Source organism: Primulina eburnea, chromosome 10 (genome assembly GCF_022965805.1).
Source record: "Primulina eburnea isolate SZY01 chromosome 10, ASM2296580v1, whole genome shotgun sequence".
Lineage (NCBI taxonomy): Eukaryota > Viridiplantae > Streptophyta > Magnoliopsida > Lamiales > Gesneriaceae > Primulina > Primulina eburnea.
Window position 1 is genome coordinate 27,962,516 of NC_133110.1, and position 18,585 is coordinate 27,981,100.

An 18,585-nucleotide genomic window follows, 5' to 3' on the forward strand; every position below is an offset into this window, starting at 1 on the left:
AAGATTTTTATACTGTAATTTTTACCTTATAAATAGGATGATTTAGTTCAAAAAAAATTGCACCTGACTACTACTAACTCATTATCTCTTTTCTCTTAGGAATTCTATCTACTCATCTCTATTTCTTTCATTGTTTATAACACGTTATCAACACAATATTTGAAACGTCCACTACTAGTTTTTTTTTTTAAAATAGACTGGAATTTTTTTTTCTTAAAAACTTTTAGCCACACACACACACACACACACACACACACACACACACACACACACACACACACACATATATATATATATATATATATGAATCCAAACACGCAATTCAAAACGTAAAATCGTAAATCATCAAACCAAACCTAAAACTAGCATTTTTCAAAATAAAGCATTAACTCTTAAATATCTCAAAACTACTCAAAAGCATAAAGTCATAAAATCTTTAAAGTAATCTTAATACGGAAAACTAGCAAATATCCTCGGGTTATGTACATCATCAGTCCAGCTAGTTAAACTATCAATTCCTCCATCATCAACAACATCATGTTCCCATGCATCGATCACACCTAGTGAGTCAATTGACTCAGCAAACCTTAACTATGATAACAAGTAATACATATACATTTACAAGCAATAATGAAATATACTTTTAAATAAAATAACTTTTCATGAACATGCACAACTTTAAACATTTCATCATAAACATTTCCTTTCATCATATACGTCTTCCGTATCAGCTGCTGGTCGATGGATCCATGTAAGGCCCTGTAATTAATTATCCGGTAATTTGGCATAATTAGAATAATTATTGAGCTGTAAATTAAAATAATTATTTATGCCAAATAAATTCTAGAAGTGTGTTAAAAATATATATTTTAGAGCATCGGAGAATTTAACGATATAAAATACATATAGAGTTTAAATAACGCACGAGAGCAAAATAAATACAGACCGGGATAAATGGGCTTGAGTTACTATTTTAGTAACCAAATATACAATATATATATACATATACATACACACAACTTACGTTTAAAAAGAAGGAAAAGGAAAGAGAGAAGAAGAAAACTCATTTCCCTCAACCAATTCCCGTCACTTGTGTAGCAGCTGTGGGAAAACCGCGATAACTCCTCCGTCCGGCGTCCAAATCTCGATCGGTCTGAAGGGGTGTCTTCCTAACATCCTAGGCTTCGATTCAAGTCAGAAATCGCGAAGTTTGAGCAAGGATTCAGGTAGATCGAAGCTGCTGTTCGGGTACCCTGTTTCTGCGAGAATCCTTCCGATTTTGGGTGAGGGTTTTTGGGTTGCTGCGATTTTTGTAGCTTGAATTTGTAGCAATGATCTAAATATCTTTTTAGGGCTTTATGTTAGCTGTTCATAGCCACTGGAATCATCGAATTTGGATAAGAAACGGAATTGATATGATTTTTCTACCAAAATGTGTCAAATGGAATTTTGTGTTGGTTCTGTGCAGAACACGTACTATAATTCGGGTTTTTGGCATATAAGCGCTCGGATTCTGGACTTGGGATTCCAAAGAAAGTTGTAGAGCTATGTGTTATCTTCGTAATGATATAAAATTTGTTAAATTCCATTAGGAATTGAGCAAGTTATGCTCATTTTGCCGAAACTGCTCAGTACAAGATTATGTCCGAAAATATGTTGAGTGGCAGTGTGTTCTTGACAATTATGGGATTTATCTATTAGGATTCTGGAAATGGTTTCTTCTAGAAAAAGTTAGTTAATCAAGTTATCTTTCATTTCCAATTGGCGGATAGTGATTTGAGTTAATATTGAGCGAGATATGAATTTTATGCTCTTTTGTGCCAAATCGGACATTGGTGTGGAAATATAGTTTTCACGATCGGCTTATTGTGGTTTTGATTAGGCCGAGAGTCTTGAAGTGAAGTGATATTGGATTGTCAAGTTGGTATAGGTATGTTACAGCTCGGTAACATACGACGGTAAAACATAAATTATGTTTAATTGTCATTCTGTGTTACATGGATCGTGTTTATGACTTGTTGACTGTTGTATATTGTTAAATGCCTTCATTGTGATCTATGTTTATTATTATGACATATTATTGGCATTTAGCATCGGACATACAATTATGACATTCATGTTGAGCCTATCGTTCTTGTTAGCCCATTGTTGATATCCGTTGTTATCTGGCACTGTTGTTTATCTCGGGATCATTGTGTGGCTGATAGGCCTATACACATGATACTGTAGATGTGATTGAACAATTCCATGGTTAGTGCAGCCTTTTGAGGTGAGCGCTGGGATTGTGTCATCTAGTTCGTTCTGTTGTGCCATCCTGTTATAGCGTATCAGCTGTATGGAGGCCGAGTCAGGGGTGTTATTCAGCACAGCTTGGCATACCTCGCATACTTGGCAGGGCGGTTTAGCTGCATGACGATGTAGCTCCCCTGTGTTGTTGCTCGAGCATTATTCCAGTTGTTATCGTACCGTTTGTTGGCTCCTGTTATCCCGGTTATTCGTTGAGCCTTTCATGCATTTCATATCACATTTTATTATATGATTATGCATGATTTATGTTTATTGTTGTTATTGTTGAACTGTTTCATACCAGAATCCTAACCTCAGTTGTTTACTGGGGGGGGGCTGCTGTGGTTGCTTTTTGGGCACCATGGTAGATCTCCCGAGTCGTTTTGCAGCATCAGGCCGAGGTTCCGCCAGTGGAGCTCGGGATTGAGGTTGGATTGCTTGGTTCTGTTCAGTGGAGTCTCCCAGTTAGTCTATATGTATGTCTTGAGTTTGTTTCAGACTTGTATTGTACTTTATTTGCCGGGGAGATGCCCCGTGTATCTGTAGTAGTATTTGGTTGTTTTTGTGATGTTCTGAGTCGACTCTGTGATGTTTATGATCTGGTGAGATTTTGGTAAGTTTTAATTTCTGCTTAGTCCTGGCCAGTGCGGCTATAGGTTGTTTAACTTCGGTTTTGTTTTATTGACTCTAGTTGGAGTATATTTTGATATAAACTGCTGCTTGAGTTTTCGGGATGTCCTACTTACGGGGAGGTCATGCCGAAATTTTTCTAGGCCCTGAGGTCCGTTTTAAAGTATTTTAAACCTTTTTCCGCTGCAGTTTTAAGTCAAACCATTATTGTTTGATCATTAATTGTCGTTAGAGTAAACGGCCTCACATCTTGGTATCAGAGCGTAAACTGGGATACGCTCGAACTAGAGTCTAGGACACTCGAGTCTTGGCACTAAAATGGTTGTTGCGCATGTGTATGCTACTTGAAAACATTCTTATGTGATTATATGATTTGTTTACTTCCATTCTAATTGTTTTGATGTTTTATCGTATAGAATGGATGGAGGTGGAGAAATTCCTGTTGATGAGATTCCTTTAGCTCGAGGTCGAGGTTGTGGTCGAGGTCGTGGACATGGTAGACCTCGTGTCCGTGTTGTTGACGATACTTTTGTTGAGCAAGCTGCTGATCATCTAGAGCAGCTTAGGATGGATGAGTTAGTTGCGCGTTTCCATTCTATGCACCCTCCTCGATTCAGTGGTTCAGAAGGAGCTGAGAAAGCTGAGTTATGGATTTCTGAGATTGAGGAATTGTTCGATTTGATTGAGTATCCTCCAGAGTGTCGATTGAGATTAGCTGTGCATCAGTTGAAAGATCGTGCTAAAATGTGGTGGTCTACTACATTGATGACTTTGGATGCTCAGAGGATCATTCCATCATGGGATATATTCAAGCTGAAGTTTAAGGAAAGTTATTGTCCTCCATCATTCTACAGTTCTAAGGCTTCTGAGTTTCATAACCTGAAACAAGGCGATATGTCAGTTGCGGATTATGCGGATACTTTTTATGCTATGCTGAGATATGCTCCTCATGTGGCTGCAAGTCAGGTTGCTGTCGTCGAAAGTTTCATTGAAGGATTGAACGATCATCTGCACCCTTTTGTTTCTACCGGTAAACCACTGAATTATCTTGAAGCAGTGGAAATAGCAAAAAGGGCTGAAGCTAGTCTTAAGAGGAGTGGCAATCGAGTTCCTACCCAACATCATCAGTCGGGGAGGCAACAATTCAGTTCATCTGGTTCTGCATCTCTTCGTCCACGTGGGAAACAATTTAAGAAGCCTGGTTCTAGTTCTTCGAGTTCAGGGAGTTCGGGGAACTGTGGGGATATCGCTATAGTGGACCTTACTGTGATCACTGTGGAGGAAAGCATTCCAGTAATCAGTGTGTTGGAGTTCAAGGGGTTTGTAATGTTTTTGGTCGGCCGGGCCATTTTGCTAGAGTCTGTCCTAGTAAGACGGGGAAATCAGCCCAGGCAGGTAGTGGAGCTCAAGGTAATAGAATTCCAGCTGCGTCCCAGTCTTCCCATCAGCCTAGTCGCCCTTCGCATCAGAGCAGAGGGCAAGGTGGTCAACAGAATCAGTCATCTGCTCATGTATTTGCCTTGACTGAGGATGAGGCTCAGGCAGCTCCAGGTACTGTCATTACTGGTAACTGCACTCTATGTGGTTTTATAGCACGAGTGTTATTTGATACTGGAGCATCTCATTCCTTTGTTTCTCATGCATTCGTTGTTTCGCATGATCTTCGCACCACTAGTATGAATTCCAATCTATCTGTTGCTACTCCGATGGGCAAAATGATTATCACTGATAATGTGGTGTTCAATGCGGTTTTGTTTCACAATGAAAATGTTCTATATCTGAATCTCATAGTCCTACCTATGCATGACTTTGATTGTATCGTTGGTATGGATGTTTTGACTGCAAATCGTGCCACTGTTGACTGTTATCGAGGACTAGTTCGTTTCAGACATAGCTTTGCTCCTAAATGGAATTTCTATGGTCGTGGTTCTCAAGCCAAGATTCCTCTAGTTTCTGCCATTGAGATGAATCGATTGTTAGATTCTGGTCATGAAGGTTTTCTGGTTTATGCTGTGGATCTATCGCAAGATGAGCGACAGATTTCTGATATTCCTGTAGTCCGTGAGTTTCCTGATGTGTTCCCAGAAGAGATTCCTGGTTTTCCACCAGAACGAGAAGTTGAGTTCAGTATCGAATTAATGCCAGGAACTGAACCCATCTCTCGAGCACCATATCGTTTAGCCCCTGTTGAGCTGAAAGAACTGAAAGAACAATTGCAGGATTTGTTGAGTAAAGGTTATATTCGTCCGAGTTCTTCACCGTGGGGTGCAGCGATTCTATTTGTCAAGAAGAAAGATGGTACGATGCGGATGTGTATTGATTATCGGCAACTGAATAAGTCTACTGTCAAGAATAAATATCCACTCCCTAGGATTGATGACTTATTTGATCAGTTGCTAGGTACTTCGGTGTATTCTAAGATTGATCTTCGTTCTGGGTACCATCAAGTGCGAGTTAGACAAGAAGATGTGCCGAAAACAGCTTTTCGCACGAGATACGGACACTTTGAATTTTTGGTTATGCCTTTTGGTTTGACCAATGCTCCTGCTGTGTTTATGGACTTGATGAATCGAGTATTTCGTAAATATCTCGATCATTTTGTGATTGTATTCATCGATGATATTCTTGTTTATTCCAAGTCCGAGGAAGAGCATGTTAAACACTTGAGGATAGTTCTTCGAATTCTTCAAAAGAAGCAGTTGTACGCCAAGCTATCCAAGTGCGAGTTTCGGTTAGATAGAGTTGTGTTTCTGGGCCATGTCATATCTCAACATGGTATTTCAGTCGATCCAAGTAAAGTGGAAGCAGTTCTGAACTGGGCACGACCGACCAATGTGCCAGAGATTCGTAGTTTCATGGGTTTAGCTGGTTATTACCGGAGATTTATCGAAAATTTCTCAAAGATTGCTAGACCTATCACTCAACTGACTCAGAAAAATCAGAGATTCATTTGGTCTGATGAATGTGAGTCAAGTTTTGTCGAGTTGAAGAAAAGACTGACTTCTGCACCAGTTCTTACCATTCCAAATGGTTCTGGAGGATTCGTTGTTTGTACCGACGCATCAAATAGAGGATTAGATTGTGTTCTGATGCAGCATGGCAGAGTTGTGGCATATGGTTCTCGTCAGTTGAAACCGCATGAGTCTAAGTATCCTGTTCATGACTTGGAGTTAGCTGCTATCGTTTTTGCTCTAAAGATTTGGAGGTATTATTTGTTTGGAGAGCAATTTGTAATCTATTCTGATCACAAGAGTTTGAAGTATCTGTTCTCTCAGTCAGATCTGAATATGAGACAGAGACGTTGGATGGATCTTTTGAAAGATTATGAATGTGAGATCCAGTATCATCCGGGAAAAGTGAATGTCATTGCTGATGTTTTGAGTCGTAAAGTTGTTGATGTTAATTTATCCTCGATTCATGTTTCTAAGTTACGAGAGGATATTTGTACTTCTGGGTTGGATTTTCAAATCCAAGGTAATGCTGTTTGTGTATCTCAGATTTCTGTTGAGCCAGAGTTGATTCAGATTGTAAAGTCAGCTCAGAAAACTGATGATCGAGTTCTGAAATCTTATGAGTTAGTATCTCTAGGACACCAATCTGGTTTCTCAATTCATTCAGATGATTCTCTTCGGTTGAATGGTAGATTGGTTGTCCCAGATATTCCTGAATTGCGTACAGCCATCCTTAAAGAAGCTCATTGTACTTGATATAGTATCCACCCAGGAGGAAGGAAAATGTATCATATTCTACGGCCTCAGTTTTGGTGGAAGAATATGAAAAAGGATGTGGCTGAGTTTGTGTCTCGTTGTATGATCTGTCAGCAAGTCAAAGCGGAACGAATGAGACCGGGAGGATTACTGCATAGCCTTGAGGTTCCTCAGTGGAACTGGGAGCACGTAGCTATGGATTTTGTCACGCATTTGCCACGTACTTCTCGTCATTTCGATGCCATTTGGGTGATTGTCGATAGGTTATCTAAATCGGCACACTTTATTCCGTATGAGAGGACATATTCGTATAAGAAAATGGCTCGTCTGTATATTGAAAATGTTGTGAGACTTCATGGAGTTCCAGTTGCAATAGTCTCAGATCGTGACCCTAGATTCACATCAAAGTTTTGGACTAGTTTCCAAAAAGAAATGGGTACACGACTTGCGATGAGTACTGCGTACCATCCTCAGACAGATGGTCAGACAGAGCGTACAATCCAGACACTCGAGGATCTGCTTCGAGCAGCGGTCATGGATTTTAAAGACAGTTGGCAGGAAGCTTTACCACTAGTAGAATTTTCATATAACAACAGTTTCCAGGTGACTATTGGTATGGCTCCTTTTGAAGCTTTGTACGACAGACGATGTCGATCACCTCTTTGTTGGGATGAATTTGGTGAAAAGCAGTTGACTGGACCTGAGATTGTTCAGGAAATGCATGATAAAGTCCAGTTGATTCGTCAGAGAATGAAAGCTGCCCAAGATCGGCAAGCTAGTTATGCTAACAGACGTTGTCGACCTCTAGAATTCCAAGTTGGAGATTTTTTGTTTCTGAGAATCTCTCCGTTTAAAGGTGTTGTTCGCTTTGGTATGAGAGGTAAGTTGTCACCTCGTTTCGTTGGCCCCTACGAGATTGTTGAGCGTATTGGGACTTGCGCTTATCGTTTGGATTTGCCTCAGTCTTTGTCTGGCATCCATGATGTTTTCCATGTTTCTATGTTGCGTAAGTATGAGCCCGATCCGTCTCATGTGATTCAGCCTGATGAGGTTGAACTTGATCCGTCTTTATCGTATACTGAGTATCCTGTTTGTATCTTGGATCATAAAGATAAAGTTTTACGCAATAAAGTTATACCACTTGTACGTGTTCAGTGGTCGAGGCATGGTGTAGAAGAATCAACATGGGAAACAGAACAGAAAATGAGATCCTCTTATCCATATCTGTTTGATTCTTAGCAATGTATTGATGGTTTCGTATCGTGTGTAATATGTATGTGTATAAACAGAAATTTCGAGGACGAAATTTGTTTTAAGGGGTGGAGAAATGTAAGGCCCTGTAATTAATTATCCGGTAATTTGGCATAATTAGAATAATTATTGAGCTGTAAATTAAAATAATTATTTATGGCAAATAAATTCTAGAAGTGTGTTAAAAATATGTATTTTAGAGCATCGGAGAATTTAACGATATAAAATACATATAGAGTTTAAATAACGCACGAGAGCAAAATAAATACAGACCGGGATAAATGGGCTTGAGTTACTATTTTAGTAACCAAATATACAATATATATATATACATATACATACACACAACTTACGTTTAAAAAGAAGGAAAAGGAAAGAGAGAAGAAGAAAACTCATTTCCCTCAACCAATTCCCGTCACTTGTGTAGCAGCTGTGGGAAAACCGCGATAACTCCTCCGTCCGGCGTCCAAATCTCGATCGGTCTGAAGGGGTGTCTTCCTAACATCCTAGGCTTCGATTCAAGTCAGAAATCGCGAAGTTTGAGCAAGGATTCAGGTAGATCGAAGCTGCTGTTCGGGTACCCTGTTTCTGCGAGAATCCTTCCGATTTTGGGTGAGCGTTTTTGGGTTGCTGCGATTTTTGTAGCTTGAATTTGTAGCAATGATCTAAATATCTTTGTAGGGCTTTATGTTAGCTGTTCATAGCCACTGGAATCATCGAATTTGGATAAGAAACGGAATTGATATGATTTTTCTACCAAAATGTGTCAAATGGAATTTTGTGTTGGTTCTGTGCAGAACACGTACTATATTTCGGGTTTTTGGCATATAACCGCTCGGATTCTGGACTTGGGATTCAAAAGAAAGTTGTAGAGCTATGTGTTATCTTCGTAATGATATAAAATTCGTTAAATTCCATTAAGAATTGAGCAAGTTATGCTCATTTTGCCGAAACTGCTCAGTACAAGATTATGTCCGAAAATATGTTGAGTGGCAGTGTGTTCTTGACAATTATGGGATTTATCTATTAGGATTCTGGAAATGGTTTCTTCTAGAAAAAGTTAGATAATCAAGTTATCTTTCATTTCCAATTGGCGGATAGTGATTTGAGTTAATATTGAGCGAGATATGAATTTTATGCTCTTTTGTGCCAAATCGGACATTGGTGTGGAAATATAGTTTTCACGATCGGCTTATTGTGGTTTTGATTAGGCCGAGAGTCTTGAAGTGAAGTGATATTGGATTGTCAAGTTGGTATAGGTATGTTACAGCTCGGTAACATACGACGGTAAAATATAAATTATGTTTAATTGTCATTCTGTGTTACATGGATCGTGTTTATGACTTGTAGACTGTTGTATATTGTTAAATGCCTTCATTGTGATCTATGTTTATTATTATGACATATTATTGGCATTTAGCATCGGACATACAGTTATGACATTCATGTTGAGCCTATCGTTCTTGTTAGCCCATTGTTGATATCCGTTGTTATCTGGCACTGTTGTTTATCTCGGGATCATTGTGTGGCTGATAGGCCTATACACATGATACTGTAGCTGTGATTGAACAATTCCATGGTTAGTGCAGCCTTTTGAGGTGAGTGCTGGGATTGTGTCATCTAGTTCGTTCTATTGTGCCATCCTGTTATAGCGTATCAGCTGTATGGAGGCCGAGTCAGGGGTGTTATTCAGCACAGCTTGGCATACCTCGCATACTCGGCAGGGCGGTTTAGCTGCATGACGATGTAGCTCCCCTGTGTTGTTGCTCGAGCATTATTCCAGTTGTTATCGTACCGTTTGTTGGCTCCTGTTATCCCGGTTATTCGTTGAGCCTTTCATGCATTTCATATCACATTTTATTATATGATTATGCATGATTTATGTTTATTGTTGTTATTGTTGAACTGTTTCATACCAGAATCCTAACCTCAGTTGTTTACTGGGGGGGGCTGCTGTGGTTGCTTTTTGGGCACCATGGTAGATCTCCCGAGTCGTTTTGCAGCATCAGGCCGAGGTTCCGCCAGTGGAGCTCGGGATTGAGGTTGGATTGCTTGGTTCTGTTCAGTGGAGTCTCCCAGTTAGTCTATATGTATGTCTTGAGTTTGTTTCAGACTTGTATTGTACTTTATTTGCCGGGGAGATGCCCCGTGTATCTGTAGTAGTATTTGGTTGTTTTTGTGATGTTCTGAGTCGACTCTGTGATGTTTATGATCTGGTGAGCTTTTGGTAAGTTTTAATTTCTGCTTAGTCCTGGCCAGTGCGGCTAGGTTGTTTAACTTCGGTTTTTGTTTTATTGACTCTAGTTGGAGTATATTTTGATATAAACTGCTGCTTGAGTTTTCGGGATGTCCTACTTACGGGGAGGTCATGCCGAAATTTTTCGAGGCCTTGAGGTCCGTTTTAAAGTATTTTAAACCTTTTTCCGCTGCAGTTTTAAGTCAAACCATTATTGTTTGATCATTAATTGTCGTTAGAGTAAACGGCCTCACAATCCATCTACGTATAACCATGGTACCAGGCAGCAGAGACAACATCGACACTCTCACCCATCAACTGAGTCTTGACCTTATATATCATAATATCATCGTATTAGTCACAATCAAGTCATCTCCTTCAACCTTTCATTATATTCATCACTTCTAAAAATTCTTGCATATCTATATCGTTTTCTTTTTAAACCAAGCATGGAACACGTCTTTTAGCATTATCGTTTTTCATCATAAAATTCCATAAACTTTCAAAATAAACATTTTAGCATTCATTACTGCATTCAGGGCATTGCCAGGACGTCTAACATTTTTCAGGTGTAAAATGACTGTTTTGCCCTGAAACCCTAACTTTCCCAATTTATCCTTAAACCTTAAAACGACTATCCAAATCCATCCAAACTTAACATATAATCTTAATATATACCCATAAATATTTATTAGACATGAAATTACGCTCCTCGACTAATTTCCCAATATGTTTTAGAACTTAAACATACGTCTCGGTTTTAACACGAATCGACTCGAAACTTAACCAAACTTGTACCATAACTTATTAACACATAATGTAATGCCTGAAGTAAATATCACAATTTGTTGATTTAGTAATGTAAGACTGCTAAATAATTAAATTTTTTTAAAGAATGAAATATGACATATCTTGGTCATACGAAGTTCAAATGATTTGAAATTTGGATATAACGTAGAAAACTCAAAGATATAGAAGTTTCATATTTTGAGTTTTGATAAATTTGATTGTTTCACTGGTCCAAATAGATATACCGATGTTAAAAATGTTAAATATTATATATTATCTCGTATTAATATAATATAAAGTTTAGTCGGTAAATGAATTCAGAATTCACTCATTGACATTTACATTTATAGTAGAGGGGAGAGAGAAATAACAAATAGGATTTTCGATTTTTCTTTTCGATCTTGCGAGTTATCGGTTTATTCAATCGACGAACCGACTTTAGTTCTGGGATCGTTGACACGAGGTCTTCGATTTAAGGTATAAATTTTATAGTTTTGGTGATGTTTGAAATTCGTCGGTTTTTGGAATAAATATGATAAATTGTTAAATCATACATAAATCGAAGATTGTTGAGTAGTGTATGATTTTAACGAAGAAGAGAATATTATAGTAGTGTTATTTTGAATTATTCCTAATTTATTATAATTAAGGATTTGAATCGTTGAATTGAGATTGAAGAGTTGTTTGTCAGTTGTTAATAATTCTGATTATATATTTGGATTCTACGAAGTATAGGCTACATGTTGATATAAAGTTTTCGTAGTTTAACGGATGTTGTAAAATAGCCTATTATATGAAGTTAATTTATTAGGGTGTACTTTATGTTAGTATTGATAACTAAATACACCGAAATTGTAAGGTTCAGTAATTTAACTCGGGTAACTTGATAATATTATACGTTTAATTATTTTTATGCATTTCGTCCTTAATTCATGCATGATATGATGTATTTCATGAAATTTTAAAAGTTCACGCATTAGGGTTTTTAGATGCATTTCATGCTCGAACGAGGAACTGAGTATATATCCATATTTTGTTTTCTATATATCCATATTATGTTTTCTTTTAACATATTGTTATTTAATGAGACGTTATTTTATATGGATATTAATATTTATTTATTGATGAATATTATAAGATTTTAAGATTTGAAAATAAAGACAAATCACATTAAAGAAATAATTGATTTTCTCAATTTTTTTATTGTGGGTATAAAATTTGACTTGCTCTAAATTTTTTTTAAAAATAATTACGATCGAATCTATTATACCTACATTTTGTAAAAGACAAAAACTTGTGTGAAACGGTCTCACGGGTCGTATTTGTGAGACGAATCTCTTATTTGGGTCACCCTTGAAAAAATATTACTTTTTATGCTAAGAGTATTACTTTATATTGTGAATATGGGTAGGGTTGACCCGTCTCACATATTATGATCCGTGAGACGGTCTAACATGAGACTCACTCTTTGTAAAAATCAAATTTCCTAAAAATAAAAGGCCAAATTCAAAATTCAATCTTAGTCTTATATCTCCTCACAATTTCCTACGGTTCTTATTTTTGGGAAATTGAATTTTTTTTGACTTTACAAAATATAGGTTTAACCGATTTGTTTGTACATTATTTTTTAAAAAAATTTAAAAACCGAAATGAACAAATGTTAAATAATTAATATAATTTTGAATTTTTGAGAGGATTCATTTTTCCTTTTGTTGGTCTAATTTGATCTCAAATGGATATATGGTAGGGATGATTTAGATTTTATCTATCATTTTAATTAGTCTTCGCACGCATCAACTGATTTAATTGATTTCATATCATTATAAAAGAAGTAATTCTTTAAAGAGTATGCGTGGGACCCATATGCTAATCATGTTCTTAATCATTATTGGGACAATTTAATCAATTATAATAAGCATGGTCTAATTTTTTTTTTAAAATACAGTATTAAATGCGGAACGTAATGAAATACATTCTAATATACATGTCAGTATTAAAGTACAAGTCTCGTACTATATACAATCATTCAAACTAATGTTTAACAACTAAATATCAAGTGTCCAAACCCTATCTCTAATCAAAGTCCGTAGTCTACACTCTAATAACGATCTCTCTTCATCTCCTTGACCCCGATCCTGTCCCACCTGTTGCCATGCACACATACAAACACGACAACAGCCGGATAACTCCGGTGAGATATACATCCCAGTATAAATCAACGAAACATACAATCATATATACAACGTAAAAGCATGTAACAGATATCAGTAATATGTATCAACTCTGAAAACATAATCAATATAAAACTGTCAATCAACTCATGACTCCATATCTCAGACTAGAATCATTCCTAGTCTAGGGATCCCGGTTTCCAGACGTTGGCATTCCTATATCGAATAACATTAATAGAAGAAACTCCAATTCTATCCACTTCGATATAACCAAACATCCGGTGTCTTGACCTATCGGTCACACACTTTGGCATTTTCACCAATACACTATCTTGCGACAATGTGCAATGTGCCAGTGACGATTTCCTCACAATTTGGCACTACTATCACAAGATTACTCATCTAATACTCGTCTAATACATGCTCTATATAAATCAATAGAACAAGCATATCAATTCAAATCAATGCATATAATAACAATAAGTATGTGATTTAGGGAAACTCAAGTATATCATACTCGAGTCGTTCTCCCGGTACCACATTGACTTATACCTTTCGTTCGTAGTCTCGGTCTGAATAAATGGAAGTTCTGAATTCAAGACTGTCTCTATTAATCTGAAATGACATATCGAGAATAATAATATCAACATTCCATTCCCAATTCAATACTGAATCTGATCAATTTGAATCTAATTCAAAATCAACGGCATAACGGCACAATCCCGATATTCCCGTCAATACAATATCAACAGATATCAATTACAATCCATAACCAATATCCGATACAATTCAGTATCACTCAATAATCCAGATCTATTCAATTCTAATCGATATAATCATAAAATCATAACAATTCCAAAATCAACTTATTCTTCGATCTGAATTCTATTCTACGACGTCTAGTACTCCCAGAACACATAATATAGATCAAATAACAATTCCTCCAATATCATATTTTCAAATGATAACAGAACTCAATAAAACTTACATCTAGTTGAAGCCTGTAACGCGAGGAGTACAAAAATATATTCAGATCAAAATTCTGATAACCGGATACTGCACACTCAAATTTTGAAACCAAAATGAAGCTTGAGGGATTTTAGCTATGAACTCTTGGTCTTCTCTCTTGCTGGAAATCTAAAGGAAATCATTAATATACATGGTTCCATGCATGGCAAGACAAGTGTCCTCAAATCCCATAATTGCACTTTAGCCCCTGAAATCTTCACTATTTGCAATTTGGTCCTCACAACTCTTTTTAATTCAATTTCAATCCTATGGAATTGTAAAACCATGGAATATGACTCAACATTCCAAAATTCATAAATTAAATAATCTCGGATTAACATGATAAAATCTCGGACCTTACAATTCTCCCCCTCTGAGACATGATTTCGTCCTCGAAATCGCAAGCAATCAAATCATATCAGATAAGAAGATATAATGAAGCTAAAATAAAAGACTCACATCAGTGAAATAACTCTGGGAATTCCTGTCTCATATCTGATTCAGTCTCCCATGTATCTTCTTCAATGCCGTGACGAGTCCACCGCACTTTCACCAGTGGGATAGTCTTTGTTCTGAGTTTCTTTTCTTTGCGATCAATAATCTGTATCGGCTTTTCAATGTAACTCAGAGATTCATCAAGCTCGGCCTCGTCTGGCTGAATAATATGAGAATCATCGGGGCGATACTTCCGCAGCATAGATACATGAAAGACATCATGTATTCCAGATAGAGAAGGCGGTAATGTGAGTCGATAGGCACGATCTCCTATCTTCTCGAGAATCTCATACGGCCCGATATATCGTGGAGACAGCTTCCCTTTCTTGCCAAATCTGACAACTCCTCTGAAAGGTGAAATCTTCAAGAATACTTGATCACCTATCTCAAATACCAACGGTCGTCGTCTAATGTTGGCATATTTGGCTTGTCTGTCCTGTGCTGCTGTAGTGCCCAAATTTAATACACGTATAACCCATGCATTCATTTAATTATTAAATCATTTAAATTAATTTTAAATGAGTTTCGGCGATGCATGATTTATTTAAATGCATTATTTTAAATTAATTATGTTTATGCGATGCACGTTAAAACGTTTTTCGAGTTTCATGTTTCAGGCGATTATTCGAAGCGGGATTGAGGAAAAGACCCGGTGACGATTTTTGGCAATTTAAAATGTGGTATTTTATTTTAAGTTGAGGATGGGGAAATTTATTAAGTTATCAAGTTTTAATATTTTAAAACATTATTGTGTATTTAGATATTCAAGAGTTTGAAACTTTTAAAATTGGTGTGTAATTATTTTAATTGTAGAGTTTGATTAAATTAGTGTGTGTTAACTTTTATTAGTATTTTAAATAGTATATTTAGCTAGAGTTTCTCCTAATTAAAACACACACACACGTTACACACACTCACACACACTTACACGTTTTTACACACACTAAACACACACACTCACCTTACGTTTCAGATTTTATATTTTTAAGAGAGAAAATTCTAGGGTTTTTCTCCCCATAGCAGCCGCCCCCTCCTCTGAACTTTTCCAGCAAGCTTTGTGAATTTTCTTCAAAGAATTTTAGCGTCACAATCGTCCCGGATCAAGCCTCGCTCCATCTCCGCTTCGGTGTCGTCGTACGGTGCTTTTAAATATCAAAAAGGCACGTATAATCTGTTCTTGCTGTGTCGATCAAGTCATATATTGTATTGCATTGTTTTTATGCGTAAAAGTTATGTATGATGATAGTAGTTTAAGCGGATCATGAATCGGATCAACTGCGAAGGAAAATTTTTAGATCTAAAACTCGTTTTTACTGTTCATGTCAAAACTGCGATTATTCCGTTCATATTTTGTGAAAACTTTCAACGGAAAAAACGTAGAAATTTTCGATACCTTCGATTTGATATATGATTCGAAATTTTTGGACGAAAAATGAGTGAGTTATGATATTTTCCGTGCAACTGCGCAAACTGAAATTTAAGAAAATTATGTTATTGATACGTTTCTTGAAGTTTTAAGTTGCAGGCTTCGTTGGAAATCGACGGGCGATTGTTGCTGCGTACGGGTATGTTAGTAATGATGTTAAGAGTGTTTTTGAGGTTACGTTTCATGTCGATAGGCACTCGAGCTAATTGGAAGTCGTAGGAGACAGTTTGATGTCAATTGCCATATTTTGGGTCGTGGGTGTCGTAGAGCGAACACTGTTGTTTTGAAACGTTTGTACAATTTGGGTTTATGTTATGGTATGCTAGGATGAGTCTCGAGGTGTTGGTGCTTGGTCCGTATAATCGAGTCTAGAAGGATAAGCATTGGGTGTTCAGAATTTTCGTAAGTTCGCGATCACAGTGGGTACACGGACCCGTACACGGACCCTGACACGGGGTCCGTGCCTTTGTTTTCTCCTCGACGTCTTTTTCCAGTATCTACACGGACCCCTACACGGATGAGGGCACGGGGTCCGTGCCTTTGGGTTTCACTTATTGTCTTTTTCCAGTGCCTACACGGACCCTCACCCGGACCCTGACACGGGGTCCGTGCCTTTGCTTCCTTTCGGTGTCTACTTCCAGTACCTACACGGACCCCTACACGGATGTAGGTACGGGGTCCGTGTCCTTTTATTTTTGGGAAAAATAATATAGTTTGTTTTGAGGTTGATGTCATGATTTAGGGCAAGGATTATCGAGGTCGTGTCATGGGAAATTTTAGAACGTCCTAAGTAATGATCGAACTCGAGAGTAAGTATGATTTCTACGTTAAGTTATGTGAGTTGAGCATACAAGTTTATGTTAGTATGTTGCAGCAACGGCCCCGATCGAAGTCCAACGAATCCCTCAACGCCAAGTAAGTATGTATGACGTGCAATAAAATATGTTAAGTTTTTGAGGTATGCTAAATGTCTTGTGACCAAGTTATGTTAGGATTGGAAATCGTTAAATTATGAACGAGGACCAATCCGCCCGTTAAATTATGAACGGGTTAGATCGTGGTTGTGAAGCGTTAAATTATGAACGTGGATCAACTGGCCTGTTAAATTATGAACATGGATCTTATGTATGCGGCATTGGATACGTCCATGTCAGCCTAGTACTGTGGTATAGTCTGATCAGGCTCTTTTACGTTATGGGTCACTTGCTTTGAAACATCCTCTACGCAAAAATGATGACGTTATTTATGTTTACGTATGCAGTATGTTTATGAAAGTTTGAGTTATGGCACGTCGAAGTATGTATGTACGTATGTTCAAGTTTTAATGCGCAAGTTGAAGTTTCAATTATGTATGTCCTATTTTAAAGTTGCATGCGATCTTATTATGTAGTACTCGTTATTCCAGTTTATACGTGTTGAGTCTTTAGACTCACTAGACTTGATCGATGCAGGTGACTATGTTGAGGAGACGGGAGGTGATGACCAAGGGGCAGGCTTGGGCTGAGTGGCAGGCTAAACCCGAGGACCGCAAGTTTATGTTTATGCAAATTTTTAAAATACTCTGATGTTTTGATTTGAACGTGAGACGTTTTGAGACAGTTTATTTTAGCAAAATTTTATTGGTAACGGATGATTGTGAGATTTATTTTTATGAATGTTGAGTGACGACCGTATGAATGTTTTATTTAAGAAAATTTTTAATTTTTCCGCAAATTTTAAGTAGTGTAGAATACGGTTCGTTACAGTTGGTATCAGAGCGGTGTTCTTGTAAAGGGTTACGCCTACTGCCAGTCGCAAGAAGCTCTCGAAGTCACACCTCAAGTCTGTAAGTTTTAAAGTTTTGAGTTACGCTATGTACTATGCATTAGATCATGATTTCAGCATGTTTATGTTTTAAAGTTCAAATTTTGTGCATCTTATGATATTGGTATTATATTCATGCATGTTGGGTTTACGTGTTGGGTAATTGTTGGAACAGTATGCCTCCTAGACGTATGGTTAACCAGGGAGATAGGACTGAGGACACGGAGCACCGAGTGGAGGAAAGAGCCAATCCTCCACCTCCACCACCACCTCCTGATATGCAGGCGCAGATGCTTGCAGGCATGACGCAGTTCTTCGCGCAGTTTGCGAGGAACCAGACTGCTGTAGGCCCCGAGGAGAGGCCTAGACCTGAGGCGGTATATGAGAGGTTCCGGAGGATGAGTCCGAAGGAGTTTGCGGGTACCACTGACCCGATGATAGCTGAAGGGTGGATCAAGTCCATCGAAGTGATTTTCGACTTTATGGAGCTGGCAGATGCTGATAGGGTACGTTGTGCCATTTTCTTATTAACTGGAGACGCCAGGCTATGGTGGGAGAGTGCGTCAGTGGCAGTCAATTTACAGGTGCTGCCTTGGAATGGTTTTAAGGAGGTGTTCTACTCCAAGTACTTCACTGAGGAAGTACGAACCCGACTCACCAACGAGTTCATGACGCTGCGGCAAGGAGATAGTAGCGTGGCAGAGTTTGTGAGAAAGTTTGAGCGGGGGTGTCACTTCGTGCCCCTCATTGCGAATGATGCCCAAGCAAAGTTGAGGCATTTTC

At 37.8% G+C, this 18,585-nt stretch overlaps 1 protein-coding gene and 1 long non-coding RNA gene across 2 annotated transcripts in view; both read left to right on the top strand.

Annotated features, from left to right (window-relative positions):
- The first annotated feature begins 858 nt into the window (after window positions 1-858).
- Window positions 859-18,585, top strand: part of LOC140803247 (uncharacterized) — a 54,206-nt gene continuing 36,479 nt past the window's right edge. The window contains exons 1-2 of the long non-coding RNA XR_012111807.1: window positions 859-1,283; window positions 1,883-3,067. This is a non-coding gene — a long non-coding RNA (uncharacterized lncRNA). The remainder of the gene's footprint in view (window positions 1,284-1,882; window positions 3,068-18,585) is intronic.
- LOC140803246 (uncharacterized) lies at window positions 2,618-10,171 on the top strand. Its single transcript, XM_073159032.1, has 4 exons — window positions 2,618-2,762; window positions 3,333-4,467; window positions 9,086-9,133; window positions 9,857-10,171. Exon 2 carries the CDS (start codon window positions 3,334-3,336, stop codon window positions 4,438-4,440), a length of 1,107 nt encoding a protein of 368 aa, XP_073015133.1. The 5' UTR covers window positions 2,618-2,762; window position 3,333; the 3' UTR covers window positions 4,441-4,467; window positions 9,086-9,133; window positions 9,857-10,171.

What these genes read in the sequence shown, in the direction of transcription:
- LOC140803246 (XM_073159032.1), top strand. Translation starts at nt 3,334, where the DNA reads ATGGATGGAGGTGGAGAAATTCCTGTTGATGAGATTCCTTTAGCTCGA.